Below are 24,907 nucleotides of genomic sequence, written 5' to 3'. Positions count from 1 at the left end.
ACATGCGGATGAGAGATCCTTCAACAGGATCCAAAATCACCTTACCCAATAAATTTGGGAGCGTGGGTAACAGTAATTGTCACACACTCACAGGTATGTGTGGGGGGGCGGGGGAGTTCAAAAAATAACCAGAAGACAGACCAAAAAAACACAATATAGTCTTTTTTTCCCCTAAATCTCTTCATTTTTTGGGGGGGTCAATCTTGCAGGTTTTGGGAGTGCGATTCATGATTTTTTTATCTCTTGAGGTTGGCAATACTGTAATAACCAAAACCCTGGGCTAATTCTATAGTGGTAATATTTCACACACTAGAGGGGGACTGGATTGTCTTATCTATAGCCGCAGACAGTGCCATGCAGTGGAAATGGTCCACTTCCACTTCGTGTGAGTGGTTCTAGGGAAGCATTTTGTGTGGTGTAGAGACCACTTGCACAGCAGGGGCAGAGCATTCTGTGCAGATCCTCTCTCCAATTCATCATATAGGGTATGTGTAAGCGCCATGTGCTGCAGCTGTACAGCATGCTGCAGCCTGGAGGAATGGGATGGATTCTTCTTTTCTGCACATCTTCCTTGTATCTGGTCAGGCTGCTTGGAGTGGGCACTGGAGTTTGGCTTTGTCCTTCATTACAGTGACTATGCTATATGTTAATGTGAGGGATATCAAGAATACTGAACAATTATTGGACGTACAATGAGTGGTGTTCATAAAATTTCACCATCCACTTAAGACAGATTTGCTGACTAGTTCTCATTATAAGAATAGAGAATGTGACAAAATACCACAACACAGTAAATCTTGATTGTACTATTAAGAGCGACAAGAACACATCACAATGGATCTAAAGAATAAACTGTTTTGACCATTTAAAAACCTGCATTTGGACTGTGTAACAACAAAACTACCATAAACAAATAACTAGTACACATTAAGGCTAATATTCAAATCCAAATGTATCCATGTACAGTATCTGAAAGATTCTCATAGCCTGTGCAGCATAAAGTTTAGGTCGTTTTATTCCCTTTCTTGCACAGCTAACAATTTCACATATGGCTCATAATACTGAAAGGGAGGGAAGGATCGATTAAGTTTACCCAATGCATCCAGGAAAATACTGGAAGTACTTTGTGTTTTTTGCGTTTACTGATTAGGGTTTTACTACCTTAATTCAGTTTAATATTTATAGTTAAACAAAAATTTACTGTTGTAAAAAATATTAAGTTTCACTGCAACATCTTGTTTACTAATATCATTACACTCTATTAAACTGATATATTTGTGTATACCTGTATGCTTAAGGCTGTTTTAAAAAAAATATATATAGTGATTTTTTTTCTTCTTCAAAAGTTGCAGGCATAGTTTAAGTTGTGGTGCAGACATGCAGCCTACCTTCCAAAGTAGGGCAGCAGGACAGAAGAGATGCCATGTGTTCCACTTGTCGATCAAAGGCAACCAGGATGGAGGGATGGCTGGACCAAATCTGAATCATTGGCATTGCAACCCTGTGTGCCAAGTTTGGGATTTGGCCTACCTGCTGCATGGGCAGCCAGGCCAAATTAGCATTGCAACATGGCACATGGGGTCACAATGCCACTAACATTTGCAGAAACTATTAAAAGTTGTAGTGTGTGTTAAAAGTTGCAGTTTCTGCAACAAAATTGTGGCACATGATTTTCTTACAGCCTTAATGATGCCGATAGTTTGCTTATATAATGTAATTAGTATGCTGTTGTTGTTCTCTTCTGTATAATATATTAATTACATCCCTCTTTAATTTTAGTTGTGTGCCTGATTGCCTATCACCTATTTTTCATGCTGTTTGTCTGGTCTTACTGGAAAACAATCTTTACATTACCAATGAATCCTTCAAAAGAAGTAAGTTGAGATTTGGGACAAATTACATTTATGTTTGTTTCTGATATATGCAGTTTTCAGGTGATTTTAAGTGGTCAAGTGACATTTCGGAGGCTGGATAACTTTACACTTATACCTTGTATACCTGAAGGTCACCAGTTCTAATGTGGCCCTGGCTGGTAGTGATAAGTGATTGTTACCATCATGTTGGTGCTTTGATATATTATGGGAAAGAAATTAAATGTAGCAAACATTTGTGTGCTAACAGAAGACAATAAAATAAAAATGTTTTAGTTAGGGAGATGTCCACTCTTTGGGGAGTAGTGCACATAAATATATACTTTTTTGCAAATGTATTTGAGATTGAGTGTTTTAAGTTCTTGCCTTAGTTCAGATGTCCTATTGTCCTAGTGTCAGTTATATTCTGAAAAATCACTTTTGCCTACCATTCAAAAAGTACTGGTTTCTGAACATACACAATCAAGTCCTCATGCTGTCATTGCACGAAGGGGTAAGAGGGACTTCTAAAGTGGACACCCCCTACTGGCTCAGGCAGAGAGAGGCTCACTTGTGGGTCACCTTGTAGAACAGCTGCCTACAGACTTTGAGAATCCCAATGAGTCTTTGCTCAGGTAAGGTCTAGGATGTTCATACTGTAAGTCCAGCTACAGTTGACTCAGCTAATCAGTTAAATATAAATTCTAATGTCTAGTTATAATACTACAGAGAGATAGGGAGTATCCACTTGTCTGGAGGAGTATGAGGAAGATGGAGCAGAATGCTGGATTCATCCTAATAAGCTCCAAGAATAGTACACGTTGCCTCTTGAATCAGGTTTACTCTCTAGGTACCATTCTTTGAAGCATATGGAACTTTCACGCCAGGAACTGGAAAAACTAGAAGACAAAATTATGCTTCTCTTATGCACTACAATCGTTGGAACTGTGTGTGTGAGTAAAACAGGCAGGATTTGGCCCTAATTTTGAAGAATAGTTATCTGTTGCTCTTTAAAGTATTCACTACATAAGCAAGAAGTACATTTTCCTGTCTAGTTTATCCAGTTACCATACTATGGACTCACTACCATGCCTCCATAGTTGAGGTTGCATTAAGAGTTTTTTTTATTTTGTTTCCCTCATCCTCATCTGTTTGATCTCAGAAAGCAAACTGGTTGAAATCTTCTGGATAATGTATAAGAGAAGGATAATTTTTCATCCAGAAAATTTCATGGCTCTGCAGTAGTTTCCATATCCAAGTTAATCGAAACTTAACAGCTTGAAAAAATCATGCAGAGCTTCAGAAAATGTTCTTAATCTCCACTGCCTCCGCCACAGGGTTCACTTTTAAACTCCCAAATTGGCACATGTACTTTGGCCTACATTGAGCATAGACTTGTAAAGTCATGGAGCTTTTTAAAAAGGTGAATAACTAACAATGTAGATGTCATTTTTTAAAATGGAATCCCCTTCATTATATTTGGTGTATGAAAGTAAACCATCTCTATTAGCCAACCAAACCAGCTGCAACCTTCTGCCTCCCTGCCCTCTTGGACACTCCTTTATTCCCTCATGGGCCTTGCACAACACCCCACCCTCCTCCGTTGGCCCTTACCCCGCAAGTAAGCTAAATAAACTGGCCATGCTTAACTAGTCAAAATTGTCTTCAGGGCTGAGATGGATGTGGAGACCTATGTTACTCCTCCTCCTCCGTCCTGAGCTCCAGATGTCCACTGCATTAGTGCTGCTAATATGAAGGGGAAAGGAGTCCAGGAGATCTGGCTGTATTTTAAAAAAGCCTTATTGAGGGCACAGGAACAAACCATCCCGATGTGCAGAAAGAATAGCAAATATGACAGGCGACCAGATTGGCTTAACAGTGAAATCTTTGGTGAGCTTAAACTCAAAAAGAAAGCTTACAAGAAGTGGAAACTTGGATAGATGACTAGGGAGGAGTATAAAAATATTGCTTGAGCATGCCGGGGTGTAATCAGGAAGGCCGAGGCACAATTGGAGTTGCAGCTAGCAAGGGATGTGAAGAGTTTCTACATGTATGTTAGCAACAAGAAGGTTAGGGAAAGTGTGGGACCTTACTGAATGGGGGAGGCAACCTAGTGACACATGATGTGGAAAAAGCTGAACTACTCAATGCCTTTTTTGCCTCGGTCTTCACAGACAAGGTCAGCTTGCAGCCGCTGCACTGGGCAACACAGTATGGGGAGGAGGTGAGCAACCCTTAGTGGTGAAAGAACAGGTCAAAGACTATTTAGAAAAGCTGGACATGCACAAGTCCATGGGTCCAGAACTGCATCCAAAGGTGCTGAGGGAGTTGGCTGATGTGATTGCAAAGCTATTGGCCATTATCTTTGAAAATTCATGGTGATCGGGGGAGATCCCGGACGATTGGAAAAAGGCAAATATAGTGCCCATATTTAAGAAGGGGAAGAAGGAGAACCAGGGGAACTACAGACTGGTCAGCCTCACTTCAGTCTCTGGCAAAATCATGGAGCAGGTCCTCAAGGAATCCATTTTGAAGCACTCGGAGGAGAGGAAAGTGATCAGGAATAGTCAACGTGGATTCACCAAGGGCAAGTGATGCCTGACCAACCTGATTGCCTTCTATGATGAGATAACTGGCTCTGTGGATATGGGGAAAGCGGTGGATGTGATGCATCTTGACATTAGCAAAGCTTTTGATATGGTCTCCCACAGTATTCTTGCCAGCAAGTTAAAGAAGTATGGATTGGATGAATGGACTATAAGGTGAGTAGAAAGCTGGCTAGATTGTCGGGCTCAACAGATAGTGGTCAATGGCTCAATGTCTAGTTGGCAGCCAGTATCAAGCGGAGTGCCCCAGGAGTCGATCCTGGGGCTGGTTTTATTCAACATCTTTATTAATGATCTGGATGATGGGATGAATTACACCCTCAGCAAGTTCGTAGATGACACTAAGCTGGGGAGAGAGGTAAATATGCTGAAGGGTAGGGATAGGGTCCAGCGTGACCTAGACAAATTAGAGGATTGGGCCAAAAGAAATCTGATGAGGTTCAACAAGGACAAGTGCACAGTTCTGCACTTAGGACGGAAGAATCCCATGCACCACTACAAATGGGGACTGACTGGCTAAGCAGCAGTTCTGCAGAAAAGGACCTGGGGATTACAGTGGATGAGAAGCTGGATACGAGTCAGCAGTGTTGAGTCAGAAGGCCAACGGCGTATTGGGCTGTATTAGTAGGAGCATTGCCAGCGGATCGAGGGAAGTGATTATTCCTCTCTATTCGGCACTGGTGAGGCCACACCTGGAGTTATTGCGTCCAGTATTGGTCCCCCCACTACAGAAGGGATGTGGACAAATTGGAGAGAGTTCTGTGGCAGGCAACAAAAATTATTAGGGGGCGTGGGCATATGACTTACGAGGAGAGGCTGCGGGAACTGGGCTTATTTAGTGTGCAGAAGAGAAGAGTGAGGGGGATTTGATAGCAGCCTTCAACTACCTGAAGCGGGGTTCCAAAGAGGATGGAACTAGGCTGTTCTCAGTGGTGGCAGATGACAGAACAAGAAGCAATGGTCTCAAGTTTCAGTGGGGGAGGTCTAGGTTAGATATTAGGAAACACTATTTCAGTAGGAGGGTGGTGAAGCACTGGAATGGGTTACCTAGAGAGGTGGTGGAATCTCCATCCTTAGAGGTTTTTAAGGCCCGGCTTGACAAAGCCCTGGTTAGGATGATTTAGTTGGTGTTGGTCCTGCTTTCAGCAGGGGATTGGACTAGATGACCCCCTGAGTTCTCTTCCAACCCTAATCTTCTATGATTCTATGCTCCTACCTCAAACCCACAACTTTGGCTCCCATATTCCCCTCACCACCACTCAGAAAAAATACTCAAGATAATTAAATGACATAAGTTATACAGGGGGAAGTAGTGAGAGCACCATCCAATACACGTAGGTAAATACGTTATGGATGTGCTTGTCATGTGACCTCCATAATTGCAGGTCAATTAAGAGTCCTTTTGTAAATCATATTTTAACCATCCTGCTGTCCACAAACCCCACTACCATTTCATAGCAAAGAGCTATTACTGTGAAAAGTTTTATGATTAAGAAGAAGAAAATGTTCAGACATGTAGGAGGAAAAATTTCAAGTGGCAAGCACTCATCATGAGCTTTTTTTTCAAAAAGTATAAACCATTTGCTTTTCACTGATTTATGCACAAGAATTGGATAGTAAGTTTGATGCTGAATTGCTTATGTAACCTTAACTTGTGATTTCCAGGGTTAATGTTGGGCTTTTTCAAATGCGCCCCTCCCCCCCTTTTTTTTAAACTTGGGAACTATGAACACTTTTACAAATAATTTATCATGAAAAATCATTGCGGAATTGAATCGTTTATTTAGAGAAACGTTCTGCAACAATACAGTCATCAGTGACTTCTGTTGAGCTTAATTTAGCAACATTTGCTGTATCTTTTTGTGGGGAAATATTAAAAAAAAAATAAGTTAATCTATTTTTCATTTGGTATTTACATGCTATGATTTTTATAATTATACTCTTTTGGAGTGTCAGGTTGTGCATGAAGACTATATAGGAATAATTAGAAGAAGGATCCACTCAAATTCTTATAGACGAATTTCAATAAAAGATGTTGAGAAAAGGCTGCTACTGAGTGCTAATCATATGATAAATCATTAATTAAACCTGGGGTGGAAAGCAACTATTTAATGTTGTTAGAGTTTAAAATGGACTATCGGATTAAATGCAGGAAATTTAGGTATTAGAAGGCAATGTCTACTGTTCCAGTAGTGCTTTTGAACTTCATTGTCAGCGACATTATGCAACAACATCCTTGTTCAGCAGTGTAGAAACAGATGCTAAAGGACAGGTCTACTGGACATCATTCCTTTAATTAGAAGTAATTTAGTGCTACAAAATACTCTGGATTCTATGTAAGCATAAAATGATGTACAGTAGAACCTCAGTTATGAAAACCTTGGGAATGGAGATTGTTCGTAACTCTGAAATGTTCATAACTTTGAACAAAATGTTATGGTTGTACTTTCAAAAGTTTACAACTGAACATTGACTTAATACAGCTTGAAACTTTACTATGCAGAAGAAAAATGCTGTTTTTAACCATCTTAATTTGAATGAAACAAGCCCAGAAGCAGTTTCTTTACCTTGTCCAAGCTTTTTTTTTAAAAAACTTTCCCTTTATTTTTTAGTAGTTTACATTTAACACAGTACTGTACTGTATTTGTCCTTTTTGTCTCTGCTGCTGCCTGATTGCCTATTTCCAGTTCCAAATGAGGTGTGTAGTTGTTCATAACTCTGAGGTTCTACTGTAATACTGCTCCTATTCCTTTATAAGGTTAAAATAGCCATAACTCCCTAGTATGTTCTTCCTGTGCTGCTTGAGTAGTCTGCCAGGTGTGTTGAGGGAGAAAATTGACATTGCATAGTGTGCACTAATTTGTTGACTTTGCTAAGTATGATTCCTTAACACAATTCCCCTTCCTGCTTTCCTACCTATTGCGTATTATATTTTCTTTGCCCCCCGCTTATGACATTGAAAGACTAAAGTAACTAACTTCTATTCAGTAGCCAGTTGGATTTATTCTGTATCACAGGGGTGGACTTTGGGCTTGTCTAAAGGAACACTTAGTTTGTGTCAAGTTGGGATGTGAATTTAAATCTACTCTGCATTAGCCTGCTGCCAGTGAACTGTGTGGACCCTGCTGACATGCATTAACAGTTCATTAATACGCTTTGACGTAGTCTTCTTTGAAACTTGTAGAGAGAATGGTAACCAAATGGTCTAAGGATATATCAATTAATCTTGCTTAATTTTAAACATTTGGCGTTCCTGTTTTACCTTAAGGAGAGCAATCAATATTAGGTTGATACACAGTGGAATTAGGAAATGTTTTAAATTGCTTTTGACTAAGAAGAGAAATAAAAAAAAAACACCAAAACTTGAATTTGTGTGTCTTGGGAACAATGGGTTGTTTGCTACAGTATTTTACACATACACCATCATTATTTAATGAATACCTTTTCCTTTAGTCGGAGTAAAAGTCCATAAAGATGTAATTTTCTAGGCATTAGTAATTAAAAATTACATTATTTTCCAGTTCCATCTGTCATATGCAGACAAAGAACTGCTGGAAAGGGAGCCTAGAGGTGAAGCCCAGCAAGAAATTTTTAGGCGAGCAGCCAAGGACCTTCCTATCTATACAAGGACAATGTCTGGAGGTAAATGCTGTTTGTTTCTGTGGTCAATGAGACATGTGTCTTGGTACATTTCACTGTCAGTAGGAAGTGAGATTTTTAGATATTGTTTTAAAAAAATGAATTGTCTTTCAAAGCTTAAAAGAAAAAACTGACCTAAGAATGATGCCTATTATTATTTTTATTTAGTAGAAATACATTATTTAACATACTGCAAATGCAGATTCTATGTAATAATGAGTAATTATGGTAATAGAATTAACAAGACACTAAAAACATAAAAAATGTTAATACTCAAATATTAGTCAAAGTTAATCTGATTTTTCTATTTTGCTTTATACACACCCACAATTTGTAACTGAAGACTGATTGAAAACACTCTAATACTATTAAAATCCTAACTAGTGTCAAGACTGGTTTCAAGAGCAGCACTAGTTTACCTGTAGTTATTTGATAGCTTGCAGTATTAACAAACACTACAAGAAGGTGAAATATATATTTTAAGGTTATATAATTTGACTTTTATTTTTCATTCCTGAAAAGGTAAATATTAATATCAAATTGTCTATGGCACCTACTATTGTGGCACCTATGCACGTCCACTACAGTGATGAAGAAATATGAGCAAGAGCAAACGCCAAATCTGAAAACTAAACAAAGGCCTTATATTGTATCATGTACAATGTCATTAGTTTCAGATTATGCATGTCTGCCAAGTAAGCAAATCCTAAAGGCAATATACAAAATAAAATCTATTATTAGCATAAACTCCTAAAATGGCTTCTTAGAATTAATGTGAATTTATTTATTAATTACTAATCATGTTACATAGCCTTTTACTGTATTATTAGGTTTTGCAATGCTGACTTTTCTTCATTTGAAAAGTAGCCTCAGTGAAAAGCTTTAATAAATAATCCAGAATGCAATTTGTTGCAATATTTCTCATGTGTATTAAAAATTCAAAGTGCACTTGATTAGTAGCTCTGAGCCAGCCTTTATGTGAGGTGCTGAACACTTGCAACTCTCACTAAATTAAAATTGAATCACTTTATTGGAAGTTTCAGGGAATTCAGGATCTGATATAAATATTTATTTTGGAGTGGGTCTAACGATGTTAAAATTTGCATAACCTTATGTTAGATCTAATATTACATGGATATTTTTTCTTCTCAGCAATCAGATACTGTGACAGATGCCAACTTGTAAAACCAGATCGCTGCCATCACTGTTCCGTGTGTGACAAGTAAGAACAATTTTTTAATGTTTAATAATAATTGTTAAATCTTGTTAATGCAAAAGAAAATAATTATAAAAAAATGCCTCTGCTAAATGGTAAAGAACTGAGCAATACATTTTTGCTACTTTCTTATTTATTACAAAAAAATATTTGGTGTTTTCTTACAAAGAGACTCTGAAAAGTATTTTTAAAGGTTTGTTTCTGCTTTTAATTTTCTTTACAAATATCAAGAATGTTTACTTTCCTTTTTTTTGTTTTTTATTGGACAATTTCTTGGGTGAGTTCAGGGAGGTGTGATTTAAATCAGTGATTAAAAGTACCAGTTTTAATCATGATCTAAATCAGCAAGCAGGAAACCTTGATTTAAATAATTAATTTTAATCTTGTATTACATCTGTACTTTTTAGTTATTTTTCTAAAGAGAGGTACTTTTTTCACTAGTAACCATTAAAACCTGTTGTTTTGTAACTAAATATAGCCTTTATTATCCATTTGATACTCTCTTTTGCTAACTTGTAGGATATACTATATCTGTATACATTTATTTAAGCAATTATATAGCTTAATATACATTTATTCAGATTTTTATTTTTTTTGATTGTCAGAAAATAGCAAATGAGCCATTTCTTGTTTTATGAGTTTTTTTTTTTTTTTTAACTTATGTGTCAAGCTGCCTTTGCATGGAAATTGGAATTCAATGAAAAATGAACAAAACCAGCATTTAAAATTTTTTTTTAATGAATAAAACTACCCTAAATGTGTAGGATACATTAAAAAAATCAGCTTCATCAAACTGTTTTGTATTTCAAATTGATTTATTAAACAAAAGAAGTATTGTCTGTAATTAGTGAATTGAACAGTGATTCTGTCCACTATGTCCTTTGGGATTTTAGCACTAGTAGATCTCATCCTCACACCTTGTTTTTATTCATGTATTGTAAGAGGAAAACAAGCATTCCTGCTTTTTCAGCTCCCAGTCGGTTGCTCAACTTTGAATGAACTAGTCATTGAACTGAGCTAGTTGAATAAACTGAATTTAAGCTGTTATTCTCTCTGCCCCTGTCAAAAGCTAGGGCTACGTCTTCACTACGGGGGAGGGACGATTTAAGATACGCAAATTCAGCTACGCGAATAGCATAGCTGAATTCAACATATCTGAGCCGACTTACCCTGCTGTGAGGACGGCGGCAAATCGACCTCCGCGGCTCCCCCGTCGACGGCGCTTACTCCTACCTGCGCTGGTGGAGTACAAGCGTCGATTCAGGGATCGATTGTCGCGTCCCGACGAGATGCGATAATTCGATCCCCGAGAGATGGATTTCTACGTGCCGATTCATGTGAGTAGTGAAGATGTACCCTAGGTTTAGCACTTCAATAAATTCTGGCTCCAGGTGCTTAGCCAGTGACTTTCACCAGTTCAATGGCTTGAATTTCTTTAAAATTGTGGCAGCAAACATATACTTACTGAATATTGAATTTAATTTAGTTTAAATTATTTTAATAGATTTATAGTAAATTTAGGCCTTAAATGTAGGTTGTCAGTTTCAAATTTAATTTTAAATAGGTTGATTTTTAAAAAGAAAAAATGTATTGAATTTAAATTTTAAAAAGTCTTTCACTGATTTTTATGCACCCTAGATAACTCGCATGTGGATTAGGAGTGCTCTCATCCCTTAGTAGAAGGGTGAGGGTGTTGAATTGTTAATGAAGAGCTTTTCTCCTGAGTGTTTTAGTTAAATTGCTGTTAACAAAATGTGGGGCTTTAATCAGTCTAAATAAAGATCACTAGCCTTCTTAAATAATCATATATCACTTCCTTGGTATCTCTGAGATCTTAAACTTACTAGTTCTCCAGTCAATCATTGTCTTCCAGAGTGGACATAACTTGTGAAGGATAAAAACCTGGATCCCCCCACACTAAGCTCCTCTACCCTTGGATCCTGCCGGGATGAGCCTGCCTGCCCACACCTGGTGCACATGGCATGGAGGGCCAGGGCTCTGAGGTGTTTCTGGGGCGGGCCGGCCCTTGCATTGTGTCAGGGTTGAGTGTAGCTCATCGCCAAGTCCATGTCCTTGGGTGGGGCTGCAGGGTGATCTCCCACCTCTGTGCAGCCAGTGGCCTGTGCTCCCCACTGCCACGCTGGAGCCTCCAAATTTATTTATTGACAAATAAAATGTGCAGAATTTTAAGATCTTGCGTGCAGAATTTTTTTTATTTTTGGTGCAGAATTCCCTCAGGAGTAATTATCTCTAGTGCTTAGGAGCCCTAGTCATGGACCAGGACCCCATTGTGCTAGATGCTGTACAAACGCAGAACAAAAAGACCATTCCTTCCCCAAAAAGACAAGAGATGGATACAGACAGACAGATGGGGAGGACAAGGAAAGAGGCAGTATTGGTCAGCATGGGTAGGCAGTGGTCTCAGCACACAAGCAGCCTAACTGACATCAGGAATTTTGTAGGCATCACAGCAAAGGAGAGTTCTTTTTTTTTTTTTTAAAAAGAGTTTGAAGGAGTACTGGGGTAGCTTTGCAGCTGTTTATAGGCTGTGCCTCCCAAGCATGAGGAGCAGCTTGATAGAAAGCACAAATGTGCTTGTGTGAAAATTTAACAATTGGGCATCAGAGGCTGGCATCATAAGTTGATCTTTGTGAACTTCTGCAACAACTTGTGGATAATGTAAATACAAATTTGTGGTAATGTGCTCATATATAGTGACTTGTTAAGTTATGTAACAAAATATGGCAAAACTATAATTTGAACTGCCAACTACACTTTTCAAAGGGGGAAAAAGCCTACTTGTTCTGTTGTAGGCAGGTGGTATATTATGTGGGCAGACTTGAATATAACTGTGAATGAGATTTATTCTGAAGAAGTCTATGTAGCTGATTGTCAACCCATTCTCCTGGATATATGAACTCAGATGTTTTGTAGCAATTGTGTTAAGTTTAAACTCTAAATCTCCTGTTTATTTTAACAATTAATATATAATTGTTTGCTTTCTTTTAAAGATGTATTTTGAAAATGGACCATCATTGCCCTTGGTGAGTATAGTTCATTCATCTAATTTCGGAAATTAAAGGTGATACAGTTTTGAGGGGTTTGATGTGAAAGACAGGCTTCACTGTTACAAGAGACTGGAGTTAAAACACATTCCTGGTGTCTTGTCTTTCTACAGTGTCTTAATACATTGGTGCTGTGATCTTGATCTGGAGCCCCTTGCACTACTGTAATTTCAACATTTAATAATAATCTCACTTGTTTTCCAGTTGCATAGTCAATACTTCTAGCAGTTGTATCTGACTTTCATGCTCACCGTACCATGTGTCCCAGAAGTGGGGTACCCCAGTAGTGTAAATGTTTCTAAAATAAATTAGGACATTGGTTTATAGAACTCTTTTAAAACTCTTCTGGCCTTCAAACAACCCCCCTACCTCTCCAAATTCATCATCAGAAGCAAGCATCCCACAGACCAGGACACACCAGCTTAAAGTGGCACCAGACCTTGCCAGAACAACAGATGCAAAACCTACAGACATATCTCCACCGCTAGAATGATAAACACCCCCACAACACATCTTTCAAGATCCACGAGTCGTACACATGTCTATCACAACATGTGGTGCATCTCATCCAGTGCACTAAGTGCCCCAATAACAATTATGGGCATGGCTACACTTGCAGATGTAGAGTGCTGGGAGTTAAACCAGCCTTCAGAGACCGCAGCAGGGAAAACGCTGCCATGTGTTTACACTGTCAGATTCAAGCGCACTGGTGTGGCCACATTAGCAGTTCTTGCAGTGCCACAAAGAGCAGTGCATTGTGGTAGCTATCCCAGCGTGCAAGTGGCTGCAATGTGCTTTTCAAATGGGGGAGGTGGGATGGAGTGTGTAAACTTAGAAGTCAAATTAGAAACCCATTGCCTCAAGCTACATACTGCAAAAGTAGCACACAGTTGACACACAAAGGGCAGTTAACAGATATATTTATCCAGACCATAGGCTTTTAGGAATACAAACTAATTTCCTTTCAGTAGAGTTGGCTTTGTTTACCCATTTAAAGACATTCTCTATCCAAATTGATAGATTTTGTATAGGGCAGACATATCAGACTCAAAGCAAGTCTCTTTCACTTTCATTTTAATCCAATAAACCCTGAGCCAAAATGAGGCAGGTAGAGGATAGAGTGGGTGCTGGTAGTGTATTGATGAATTTCAAGGGACATTTTACAAAATCCATAATACAGATTTGTACTTAACTTGTTGAAGTCATAGAAGCCCTGAACCCCCTTGTTCCCACTCTTTAAAAGAATAACTCCTTTAAATCCTTTACCAATTCAGTTTATTTGATCACTGTATCCTTTCCCTAGGGAGTACCTGCACTGGACATCTACTCCACATTTACATAATGAGTTGCAACATCATAGCCTAACTCCCGTTTCATGTTTACCCCAACTAAGCCCCCCAGAGCCCACTATGGGGATGGCACACTTCCCGGCACACTTCATCTTGGACAGTCTGGCAGTAAGGGAAAATTCCTTCCCAGTCCCTGGAGAAAGGAGTGACTAGTGCAGTGCCCACAGCAGATTTTGACAAAACCCGTTATGTCACCACTTCTAGTTGCTGCTCTGCCTGGTCCAGGTAAAAGAGGGTTTTTCCTGCACTGGAATGGACCTATATAATCCCCCCATTCTCTTCTGGTCCTGTGTGTGTGGGGGGGGGTTAGGGTTGGAGGGGGCGGAATGGGTCAGTGTCACCATGCTGACCTGATCTGCAGCCATGTCACTTTCTGGCATTCTAGCCCTTAAAGGGGCACACACCTTTTCCAATAAGCCAGACAACGGCCGCCACCACTTGATATGCTGTGAGGTCACTCTTCAAAAGAAAATTAAGGAAGATTGCCTTTCCATTAATCCAGTCAATTGGACTAAGAGTCTGCCAAAAGATTAAGGTGAATCATGCCTTTGTTTTAAGGAAGTATAGCTTGTCTATGTTGTGTGCGTTAATCCACAGGTAGGGTCTAAATTCTATTGTGCACCAGTAGGTAGTGTACTAACTGGCTGTGTGGCCCCTGCTGGCTCGTACTAAACGCTTGCACTAGAGAGCTCAGGGTGTGCCAGCAGAGTCCACATGGCTGGTTAGTGTGAAACACGCTGATGCACACCCAAGCCTGGTGTGCACTAACCCACTGTGTAGACAAACTCTTTGAATGATTTCTTTGTAGCTTGCCACTTTAGAGTTCCACCTTACGTTTCTTTATCTTACAACCTATGTTATACTCCATTTATTTAGCTTATTTCCCCTTTACACATTAATATAGTTCCTGCATTTTTTGGATGTTTTTGCACAGATGCAGACCTGATCATTCTTAAGTTAGGCACTTAGCAGTTCTGAAATAACGCATTTTTAACCCAGCTAATCTTTAACTAATTAGATAACAGACTTGGGAGGTTTTAATATCTACTTGGGGAAATAGTAACACACAAAACCCCACATGCACACTCTTAACGGAAGGTTGGAGAACTCGGGTGTCTCTGAATTCTATGCTATGGCCTACTGCAGTGCCTATTCGCCTAAAAAATCAAACCTGCTTTAGCATTCCTTATTAGTAATAAACTTCATTTATCATTTGACCAAATAGTTATCCAGATCCAAACTCAAACCTGGCCCATGTTCCCTATAAGATGCAGCCAGTCTTCACTGATGATGGTTTAGGTCAGGAATGCTTCAGGAAATCTGCTGCAGCAGAATCCTCCTTTGCTTCTTTGGAGACTACAGAGAGGGTTATCTTTTGCATTGTAAAGAGGTTTTTTTCTTGGTGTTGATCTGTTTTAAAATACAGTCTTTTTTTATTAATTGAGTCATTTCAAGTTTCGGCACTTCATAAGCTTGATTGATTTGTCTCTTTTATATTAAATATTCCTTAAGGGTTAAGAGTTTTTCACTTTGTCTCTTTGTTTGAGGTTAGGATTCTCTATTTCATCCTTTCTTTCAACATGTTAAGGATTGTGATTCCAAAATCCTGACTCTTTCAAACAATTTTAGTCTTGTTCAAAATACATGCAACTATAGTTATGAGATCGTAAATGTAGTGTCGCTTCATTCCAGTTGGTAATGGCTTGATATTGTTTCCAATGTACCCATCTCAATAATTTGATTATCTTGTATTAGTTAGTTTTAAATGTTTAAGCAGTAGTATAATAGTAAAACATCATATTGGAGGTTGCCATAGTTAAGACTTGGAAGTTTCTCCACAAAATCCTGATATTCATCCATATGTTAATTTGTCAAAAAGATTCCTTTCAAATTAGGCCCTTTCTATGCCTGATTTCAGCCTGCGGATTTTTGTTGACATTGAGAAAGCATGGGGAGGACTTGTGGAAGTTCTTTGAAATACTACTTTAGAGTCCAAAAGCAAACAGCTGTTTATTTCATCCATCTGTACTTCTGTACAGAGTTATGCTAAAATTATTTTACAGTAAATGAGTACATTAAAAATTAGACAAAAGCAATTTAAATAAAGATTATTAAAATGTATTTTGTTTTCATTCAGTTTTTCATGTACTTATTTTTTGTTGTTGCCAGGGTGAACAACTGTGTTGGATTCTCCAATTACAAATTTTTCCTTCTTTTCTTGGCTTATTCTCTACTGTACTGCCTTTTCATTGCTGCAACAGATTTACAGTATTTTATCAAATTCTGGACAGTAAGTACTTATCTTTAACCCATATTCTTATTTGTAAAGTGTGGTTCTGTAAATGTAAAAGCTCTCAGATCTGTATGTTCAGAGCTATATATTTAGCCGGCGTATACATATATCTCCTTTTGAGTTGTAAAATATCAATATTTATAGTCATATTAACTCATTTGTTTAGTTTTTAATTTGTAGTCTGTGTTCATATAAAGTGTCAACTTTCCTTCCACTGACTACAGTCTTCTCTTAAAACCTGAAAGTTTTCCTGAGTGAGATTATTATGTCAAATGTTGTGATGTGGAAGAAAGTGAAGTGAATAGATTTTAGTTTCTGTGCGTCTTCACACTTCCAAGATGGTGACAATAAAATTGTTCAATGTACGAAAAGCAGAAAAGAGGCTATAAGAAATATTTAACTCCGTAACTTTTGGTCACTAAGTTACAAATTTAAGCTGGCCTCAGCAGCTGCCTCTGATTTTGTGCTCATATATGTGCCTTATCATAAGCACAAACAAAGGGTATGTTGACACAGCAACTAGATGCCTGTGGCTGGCCCAGGCCAGCCAATTCAGGCTCGCGGGATTCAGGCTGCAGAGCTATTTCATTGCAGTGGAGACTTTTGGACTTGGGCTGGAACCCAACTTCTGGAACCTTCCCACCTCGCAGGGTCCTAGAGCCTTGGCTCCAGCCCGAGCCCAGATGTCTACACAGCAATGAAACAGGCCCGCAGCATGAGCCCCGTGAGTCTGAGTAGGCTGGCACAGGCCAGCCATGGTTGCCTAGTTCCTGTGTAGACTACCTTAAGAGTCTTCAGCTGCAAAACTGAATATGCTTTTGGATGTCAGGTAGATTGACTTGCTTCCAAACAAGGCAGGCGGGTATATGTTGTTCAGTGGTAACAGAACACCACTAGTATATTTCAGGTATAAGACCCATCTTCCCATCAGTTGTGCACACATAACTTTCATTTAAGTCCATGGGACATGCAAATCAACACATTTTAATGGTTACCAACCAATGAGAATCAATCCCACATTAGGAAGGTAACTAAAGTAATGCAAAACAAGATTAAACTCAAGGTTTCCAGCTTGTTGATTTTAATCATAATTAAAATTGGTGAAATAAATCACTTTGATTTAAATCAGTCAACTAGGCCTGCATATGAAAATGTTCTGCTACTGTCATCTGAATGTACAACATAGAATATGCCCTTAGATTTGTACCAGTGCTGTTTTCTTTGTGTACTATAGATCAGTCATTCTGATAGGGTTAGTTTCACAAATTGGTTATTTTAAATATAAAAGGCTCTACTCTAAAAGCCACTTCAGTGTGTAATTGAGATTCAAATAAGTTTAAAGAACTTCTGTTGTTGTCAATATTTACAGTAATGCCTTACTTAACATCCTCCTGGTTAACCTTGTTTCATTGTTACGTTGCTGTTCTATTAGAGAACATGCTCGTTTAAAGCTGCACAATGTTCCCTTATAAACATTGTTTGGCCGCCTGCTTTGTCCTCTGCTTGCAGGATTCTCTGGAAGAGCAGCCTGTCCTCGTGAGAGCTTGGAACCAGGGTGGGCCAGCAGCCCCCCCTATCAGCTCCCCTCCCCCCCCCCCCCCGTGCAGTGCCTTCCACCTGCCAGCGGCGGATCAGCACCTCGCACCTCCTGCTCACTGCAATCCGCTGTTTGCAGCATTGAGGAACGCGGTGTGCTCAGGGAAGGGGATGGAGCGAGGGCAGGAAGAGGCGGGGCAGGAGTGGGGCCTTGGGGGAAGGGGTGGTGGGGGCTGGTCTGGGGCAGAGCTGGGGGTTGAGCACCCTCCGGCAAAGTTGGCACCTGTGCTTGTACCTGAGTTGCAATGGGGGAAGCTGCCGCTGCTCAAGATGCTTCCTAGCCTAAGATGGCACCTTCAGCCTCCTTGCCCGCCTCATTGTCTGCAGCAGGCTGTGCCTGTGTGGGGTAAAGCAGGGACACCTCCCAACTACTATATGTTTGTAAGCACACTCCACATGCACACTACTCCCCAGCGATTCACCATCGCTTTATGGCCCAGCTGCTGCCCTCCTCCCCGCTCAGGAATAGAGCGCTACGCTGAGCACTTGCGGAGGCTTCGCCCGAGACCACCAGCTACCTGCAAAGCAGCTGTGGTGGGTGCACAGCGGCGGCCCTGCCTTGCTGTCTTGCGCCTGAATACACAACGTCCATCCGCGCTCCCCTCCTTCGTGGAAGGGGGGTAAGAACTAAGGGGGCAGCAGCCCGCCCAAAGCAAGTTAATAGTGTTCCAGCACCTGCTTCGCTCTAGCAAGTGGGGAGAAGCAGTGTATGGATGCACAGAACCAATAAGGGAGCAGATTAACTTTGGAATTGTTTTACCATGGGTTTTCCAAATTCTTTCCCTTTCTGTAGTTGGTTGATGCTGCATGACCCCAATCACTCCAGGCTGAAGAGAGTGAAGAGTAGCACGTGCATGTGCTGTCCGGAGGAGTATCACCCAGGATCATGAGTCAAAAACGTCCAGCAAGTGATAGTGGAGTGCCTAGCACTAGGAAAACCATTAGTTTGGGTACTAAATTAGACACTTTAAGGCATTTTGATGCAGGTGAGCGTGCGGAAGACATTGGCATCGCTCTAGGTCTTACTCCAACCATTGAGGAAAAATTTGGAGTAATGCCAACAAGATCAGGGCTAGTGCTCCGTGTGTAACACCATGCAGGGCTACTACAATAAGTCAATCAAGAAGTTGTTTTCCAGAAAACATGGAGCGTCTTCTCTCAGTGTGGATAGAGGATCAAAACCAACAGAACACACCTCTAAGTTTGCTAGTGATACAAGCTAAGGCAAAAAGAAGAACAGGAGTACTTGTGGCACCTTAGAGACTAACAAATTTATTAGAGCATAAGCTTTCGTGGACTACAGCCCACTTCTTCGGATGTAGTCCACGAAAGCTTATGCTCTAATAAATGTGTTAGTCTCTAAGGTGCCACAAGTACTCCTGTTCTTCTTTTTGCGGATACAGACTAACACGGCTGCTACTCTGAAAGCTAAGGCAAATAGTTTGTATGACAATTTGAAAAGAGACCAAGGGGAAGGATCACAGATAGAGAAGTTCACGGCAAGTCAGGATGGTTTGATCAGTTCAAGAGACGCTTCCACCTGCATAACATCAAGATGTCCAGTGAGGCGGCTAGTGCCGATTCTGCAGCAGCTAAAAAATTCCCAGACTATCTCAAGAAAATAATTGAGGAAGGTGGCTACTCCCCTAAGCAAGTCTTCAGTGTTGATGAAACGGGCCTCTATTGGAAGAGGATGCCTGAGCGGACTTACATTTCCCAAGAGAAGACAGCACCCGGATTTAAAGCAGCTAAAGACCACCTAACCTTGCTTCTAGGTGGTAATGCTGCCGGAGACATGAAGATGAAACCGCTGACAGTGTACCAATCCGAAACACCACAAGCTCTCAAAGGATTTTCAAAGGAATACCTTCCAGTCATTTGGAGATCCAATAAGAAGGCATGGATAACTGGAGCTATTTTTTCAGAATGGCTGACTCTCTTCATGCTGTCCCTGCTTGGAAGGAATACTGTGCCAAGGAAAAACTTGATTTCAAGATTTTATTGCTTATTGATGATGCACTGGCTCATCCAATCAACCTGGACAAGCAGTGCGAAAACGTCCAAGTTGTCTTTCTGCCACCTAACACCACATCACTCATCCAACCCATGGACCAAGGACCCATCGCTGCATTTAAGGTGTTTTACTTATGGTGTGCTTTCAACTAGCTCATCAGACGCACCGATGGGGAAGGCAAACCTACAATTTGGCAATTTTGGCATGACTACAACATCCTCAAGTGCATCAATAACATCGGTGAGTTCTGGGCAGAAGTTACTCAGGCATGCGTGAATGGTGTGTGGGGGAAGTTGCGGCCTGAATGTGTTGATGACTTAAAAAGATTTTAAAATGTTGTCCCCGCTATGAAGACATTTATTCTCTGCTTGGCCAAGAAAGCGGGTTTTGATGAGGTAGAAGAAGCCGACGCTACACAACTTCTGCAATCCCACGGAGAAGAGCTAACCAGTGAAGATCTGATGCAACTAGAGGTGATGAGAGCAATGGAAGAAGAGGGCCAAGAAGTAAAGGAAGAACCAACCCATTGGAATTTGACTGCCAAACATCTTTCTGAAGCTTTCCAAATGATTGAAGCTGGCTTGCAAATCCTTAGCGATGATGATCCTGACAGGGAACGCAGCTCCAAAGTGATTAGGGCAGTTTGTCATGTAATGACTTGCTATGAAGAAATTTACCAAGGGAAAAAGAAGGAAAGCAAAACAATAATCTCTAGATGTGTTTTTTCGAGTTGGGAAAGTTCAGCAAGAGGAGCAGCCAGACGATCCACCTTCTGACTCCACCACCTCAATCAAGCTTCACAATCATCGTTGCTGTGTACAGTATTAAATTCTTTGTTTAAAATTGTTTAAAACTTATACTGTATATGTATATAATGTCTTTTGTCTGGCAAAAAAATTTTCCCTGGAACCTAACCCTCCCATTTACATTAATTCTTATGGGGAAATTGGATTCGCTTAATATTGTTTCGCTTAAAGTTGCATTTTTCAGGAATATAACTACAACGTTATGTGAGGAGTTGCTGTATATTCTTTCTTGAAAAGGCCAAATTCTGCTCTAATTCATGCCTCTTGAAAGAACATGGGGGGTAGAATGTGGCCCTTTCTCTCTAAAGGGACTATACTACTTTCCTGAAAGATGCTGGTTGCACAAGGGTGTGTGAGTCAGTGCAGAACTTGACCCAGATCTTGGTTGAGTGGATATTAATAATATGGCTGAAGGAGTAGTTATTTTCCTTGCCTTAACGTTTTGGTTTTCTTTCCTTCTTTATAGAATGGCCTTCCTGATACTCAAGCCAAGTTCCATATCATGTTTTTATTCTTTGCTGCAGCCATGTTTTCAGTCAGTTTATCCTCTCTTTTTGGTTATCATTGTTGGCTAGTCAGCAAGAATAAATCTACATTAGGTAAGTAATGTCATAGTGTACATTGCCATCAAAGAGTATTATTACCTTTGTGCTTATTCCAGTCGTATCAAGCTGTTGATATCACATGATGAATCACACAAAAAAGGTGGATTTTAAAGGCCGCTTTGCTTTCTTAGTAGTAAATGAGTACAGAGACTCAGGATGATGGTACCACAGTCTAAACTATATTAAAAGTATAATCAGTTGCAGTATGGTTAAAACTGGTTACCTGGATGAGGCCTAACTGTGTCTCCATTGCCTGGTAACAGATTTGGCCATGTCCATGTTTGGCAACATCCATAACTGCATTCCTGACTGTATAGTCGTAGCATAGATTGGTCCTAAAAGATATCTTTGCTACATCTACACTACGAGCTAGGAGTGTGGTTCCCCTGCTTGTGTACATATACACCTCTACCTCGATATAACGCTGTCCTCGGGAGCCAAAAAATCTTACCGTGTTATGGGTGAAACCGTGTTATATCGAACTTGCTTTGATCCGCCGGAGTGCGCAGCCCCACCCCCCCGGAGCACTGCTTTGCCGCGTTGTATCCAAATTCGTGTTATATCGGGTCGCATTATATCGGGGTAGAGGTACTTGCACTAGCTCTCATCATAGCTTGTAGTGTAGACATAGCATATGTGTTTCTCACCTTCACTCTCTGTTGTTAGTTCATTATTTCAGTCAGCAATATGATAGCAACAAGTTTCTAGATCTCTAAACTCTTTCTCTTGATGCACACTGAGTTTGATGCAGGGGAGTGGAAGGATTAGATCTGGGTTTTTTCCCCCTGCCAATGCAGATATTAACAGGACACTCTGACTAAGTATCTGTTGTAGGGGAGTCTGTGTATGCTTCAAGCCCATTCCTTCTAGTGTTTCTCTTTCACACTATCCCAGGAAATCTAATATCAGTTTAGAAAATAACAAGTGTGGGAAAGTGATTCAAATTGGTCATAATGAGAGATGAAATATGAGTCAGATTATTTAAAAGCCATTAATAAAATAAGTAGAATACTTATTTTTAATACAATAAACTGCACCCATCAAGATTTGTGAGTTCATAAACAAGCACATGCTATTTTAGCATAAGGGAACTGGAATATAAAAGTACCAAAATTAGATATTTAATCAAACGTAAATATATATTTACATTTCTTCTTCCCTGCTTTACTTCGAGGTCCTGTCTAATTTAGTTAAGGTTATGCTGGCCACAACTTTAAGCATGGTTTTTACTAGCAGGATTCCAGTTTCCCTAGCAAGGATATATTTTTCTCTTATAACAAGTTAGAACTAATTCATACATTTTCTGGATCACATTCAGCACTTCTTCAACTTGTAAGCTAATGGCCTAATAAAAAAGAAAATCTCTGCAATGTCCCAAGAGGGCCTTGTGTACTGACAGTAAATTTTATACAAGGAAATGATTGGCTTATTACATAAGGCCAATAAGGGAAAGACCCAGCTATAGGAGTTATATGGTGGAAGGAGAACTCCTGTGAATGCGCGCTTTGGATCAGACACACTGCAGCTCCTTGTGCTAGACTTAACTGTCTCTTCTCTTCCTATTGTTGGTGCAATAATTTCCCTACACAACCCTAAAAGGGTAGAATGAAGATCTCAGGCCCTTATATAAAGGTCTGAGGAGTAAAAGTGGGCTTCTCACATCCGTCCAGGTGTGTGAGGGAAACCGAATACCAAAGTGGGTGGCTCCTTTCCTTTTTCTCCCTTTGTAGTTGTTTGATTTGAGAATGGGTTGAAAAATTTCCTCAGTTAGGCCTCTTTTACCTTGCTGGACTCTGCTATGGGGCAGTTACATGGGGAGACCTCTTTACACCACACAACTCCCTGGCTTACTGAATCTGTCAGACAAGGGAAAACTCCTGCCCCCTCCCCAGCAGTAGGGCTTCTCCAGTTATGGCAATTGGGCATTCATACTAGTGTCTTCACCTTTCAAAAGGAAGTAATTTTGGGAGGCTGCACAATACCTGAACTGGCATTATGCAGCCTCCACCAAAAGGAAATATTGATAGCCAAAAAGGTCAATAAGCCAGAAGTTAACAGCATAATTATCTAAATAATCAGTGGATGTTAATTAAAAATGTATTTAGGCAGGAAATATGACAAACCTATCTCATTTTCTAGAGGCATTCAGAGCACCTATATTTCGCCATGGAACAGACAAGAATGGCTTTAGCTTGGGCTTCAGCAAAAATCTAAGACAGGTGTTTGGTGATGAGAAGAAATATTGGCTGCTCCCTGTATTTACAAGGTATGCTTGGAAGAAAAATACTGTCTTTTAATACATGAGATAAGGATATCAGAAAGTAGTCAGCAATACTCTTTTTCTTACACCAAATTGTGTGAAATAAAGCAGATGCTTTGAAATTAGGAATTGTAAAATATATATTTGAAGTATTGTTTATTTTGCTTGTAGAAGTGCTACACTGATTCTGAACTTTTTTCTCTGTAGTCTAGGAGATGGTTGCTCCTTTCCAACTTGTCTTGTTAACCAAGATCCTGAACAGGTTTCCACACCTGTTGGACTTAATTCAACAACCAAAAAGTATGTCTGTTTATGTCTGCCTTAAGTCTGTCATTTACCTGTCATACCATGAATTTCTCCAGTTTTCATTTGCTTATTATTTTTAGTCAGTTATCACTAATGCGGTCATATATATGTGCATTTAAAAAGTATCCTACTAAAAAACAGAATTTAAGGCATCTATATAAAGTTCTTTTAATTCAGCTGATTTCTCAGTTTCAGACCTTCATCATTTTAAACCCGGCAAAGCAATCTCCCTAACATGCTGTATGAATGATACTGTTGAATGTGGGAGCAATACATTCTATTTCCTTTTTTATCAGCTGTGTTTCTTGTCTCAGTTTAGCTGTTTCCCAGCCCCTGACTTTTGACAGTCTGTCTATCTAGCCACAACAAATTGTACTTTGAATAGCTACTAAAACAGTTAATTGGTGAGCCTGTTTGAGATATTCCCAAATTAAGTTCCAAGTTTTTCAGTATAGGGGCTCTTTCTTTTTTGTGTTCTGTGCAGCATCTTGCACAATTGGGCCCCAATCTTGAGTGGTGCTTTTGGGGCAATGTGCAATACAAATGATAAAATTCCAAAAAATATCACTGTTTTTTACTTCTGTATATTTCTTAGCCTTTACCAATGTGGGATTCCAGAATTGTCAGTCTCAGTGTCAGATTCGCTCATATTTAGATGCTACTATCAATCCTAGTGATAGCACCTTTCACAGCTGCAATCATTTCAGAACTGGTATAAACTGATGTAAATGCCTCTTAACCTAGGTAGATATGGTTACATAATAGTAGCACTCGTGTAACATTGTGTGGCACAATTTTTAGCAATTTCTTATGTAACTGAAAGTGTGTCTGATATTTGTTGTTAATGTTGGCAGAGATCAGTAGAAGGCGATCAAGCTGCATTCAGTCAGTAATTCTAACATTCATGATAAATCCAAATAAAATTGTATTTCTTTATCAATAGACCATTATCTTCTTACAACCTCACCTACTATTTTGTTACACGACATGAAATGTTGTCTAGTTCTTCAACTTTAGAAAAATGGAAAAGCTTTCCTAAGTATGTAGCAATAATATATAAAATCACTATTAATGTTGTTTTACTAATTGCTGTAGCACTCCTGGCCATGGATATTAGACACTTTAATTACAAGATTCAATCACAAAGCAATAACAGAAGAGATTATAAAGATTAGAAATTTTTTTTAGACACCAAGTATATCTGAATTTGGCTCATCACCTTTATTAATTACTTTTCCTACAAATGGGAGGCTTGAGAGAGCCTGATATTTGGTGAGACTGTTAATGTTCAAATGAGAGTTC

The 24,907-nt window shown here is 39.6% G+C and overlaps 1 protein-coding gene across 2 annotated transcripts in view; it reads left to right on the top strand.

Annotated features, from left to right (window-relative positions):
- Nucleotides 1-24,907, top strand: part of ZDHHC2 (zinc finger DHHC-type palmitoyltransferase 2) — a 68,511-nt gene that overhangs the window by 30,086 nt on the left and 13,518 nt on the right. For both annotated transcript variants that reach the window (XM_034771084.1, XM_034771082.1), the window contains exons 3-10: nucleotides 1,780-1,874; nucleotides 7,978-8,098; nucleotides 9,248-9,317; nucleotides 12,323-12,355; nucleotides 15,895-16,015; nucleotides 20,901-21,033; nucleotides 23,179-23,305; nucleotides 23,507-23,599. In XM_034771084.1, the coding sequence (XP_034626975.1) occupies nucleotides 1,780-1,874; nucleotides 7,978-8,098; nucleotides 9,248-9,317; nucleotides 12,323-12,355; nucleotides 15,895-16,015; nucleotides 20,901-21,033; nucleotides 23,179-23,305; nucleotides 23,507-23,599 (793 nt within the window). The remainder of the gene's footprint in view (nucleotides 1-1,779; nucleotides 1,875-7,977; nucleotides 8,099-9,247; nucleotides 9,318-12,322; nucleotides 12,356-15,894; nucleotides 16,016-20,900; nucleotides 21,034-23,178; nucleotides 23,306-23,506; nucleotides 23,600-24,907) is intronic.

The sequence above is a fragment of the Trachemys scripta genome, chromosome 5, assembly GCF_013100865.1.
Source record: "Trachemys scripta elegans isolate TJP31775 chromosome 5, CAS_Tse_1.0, whole genome shotgun sequence".
NCBI lineage: Eukaryota > Metazoa > Chordata > Testudines > Emydidae > Trachemys > Trachemys scripta.
Note: the sequence above shows the minus strand (reverse complement) of the source record. Positions and strands in the feature narration are given on the sequence as shown.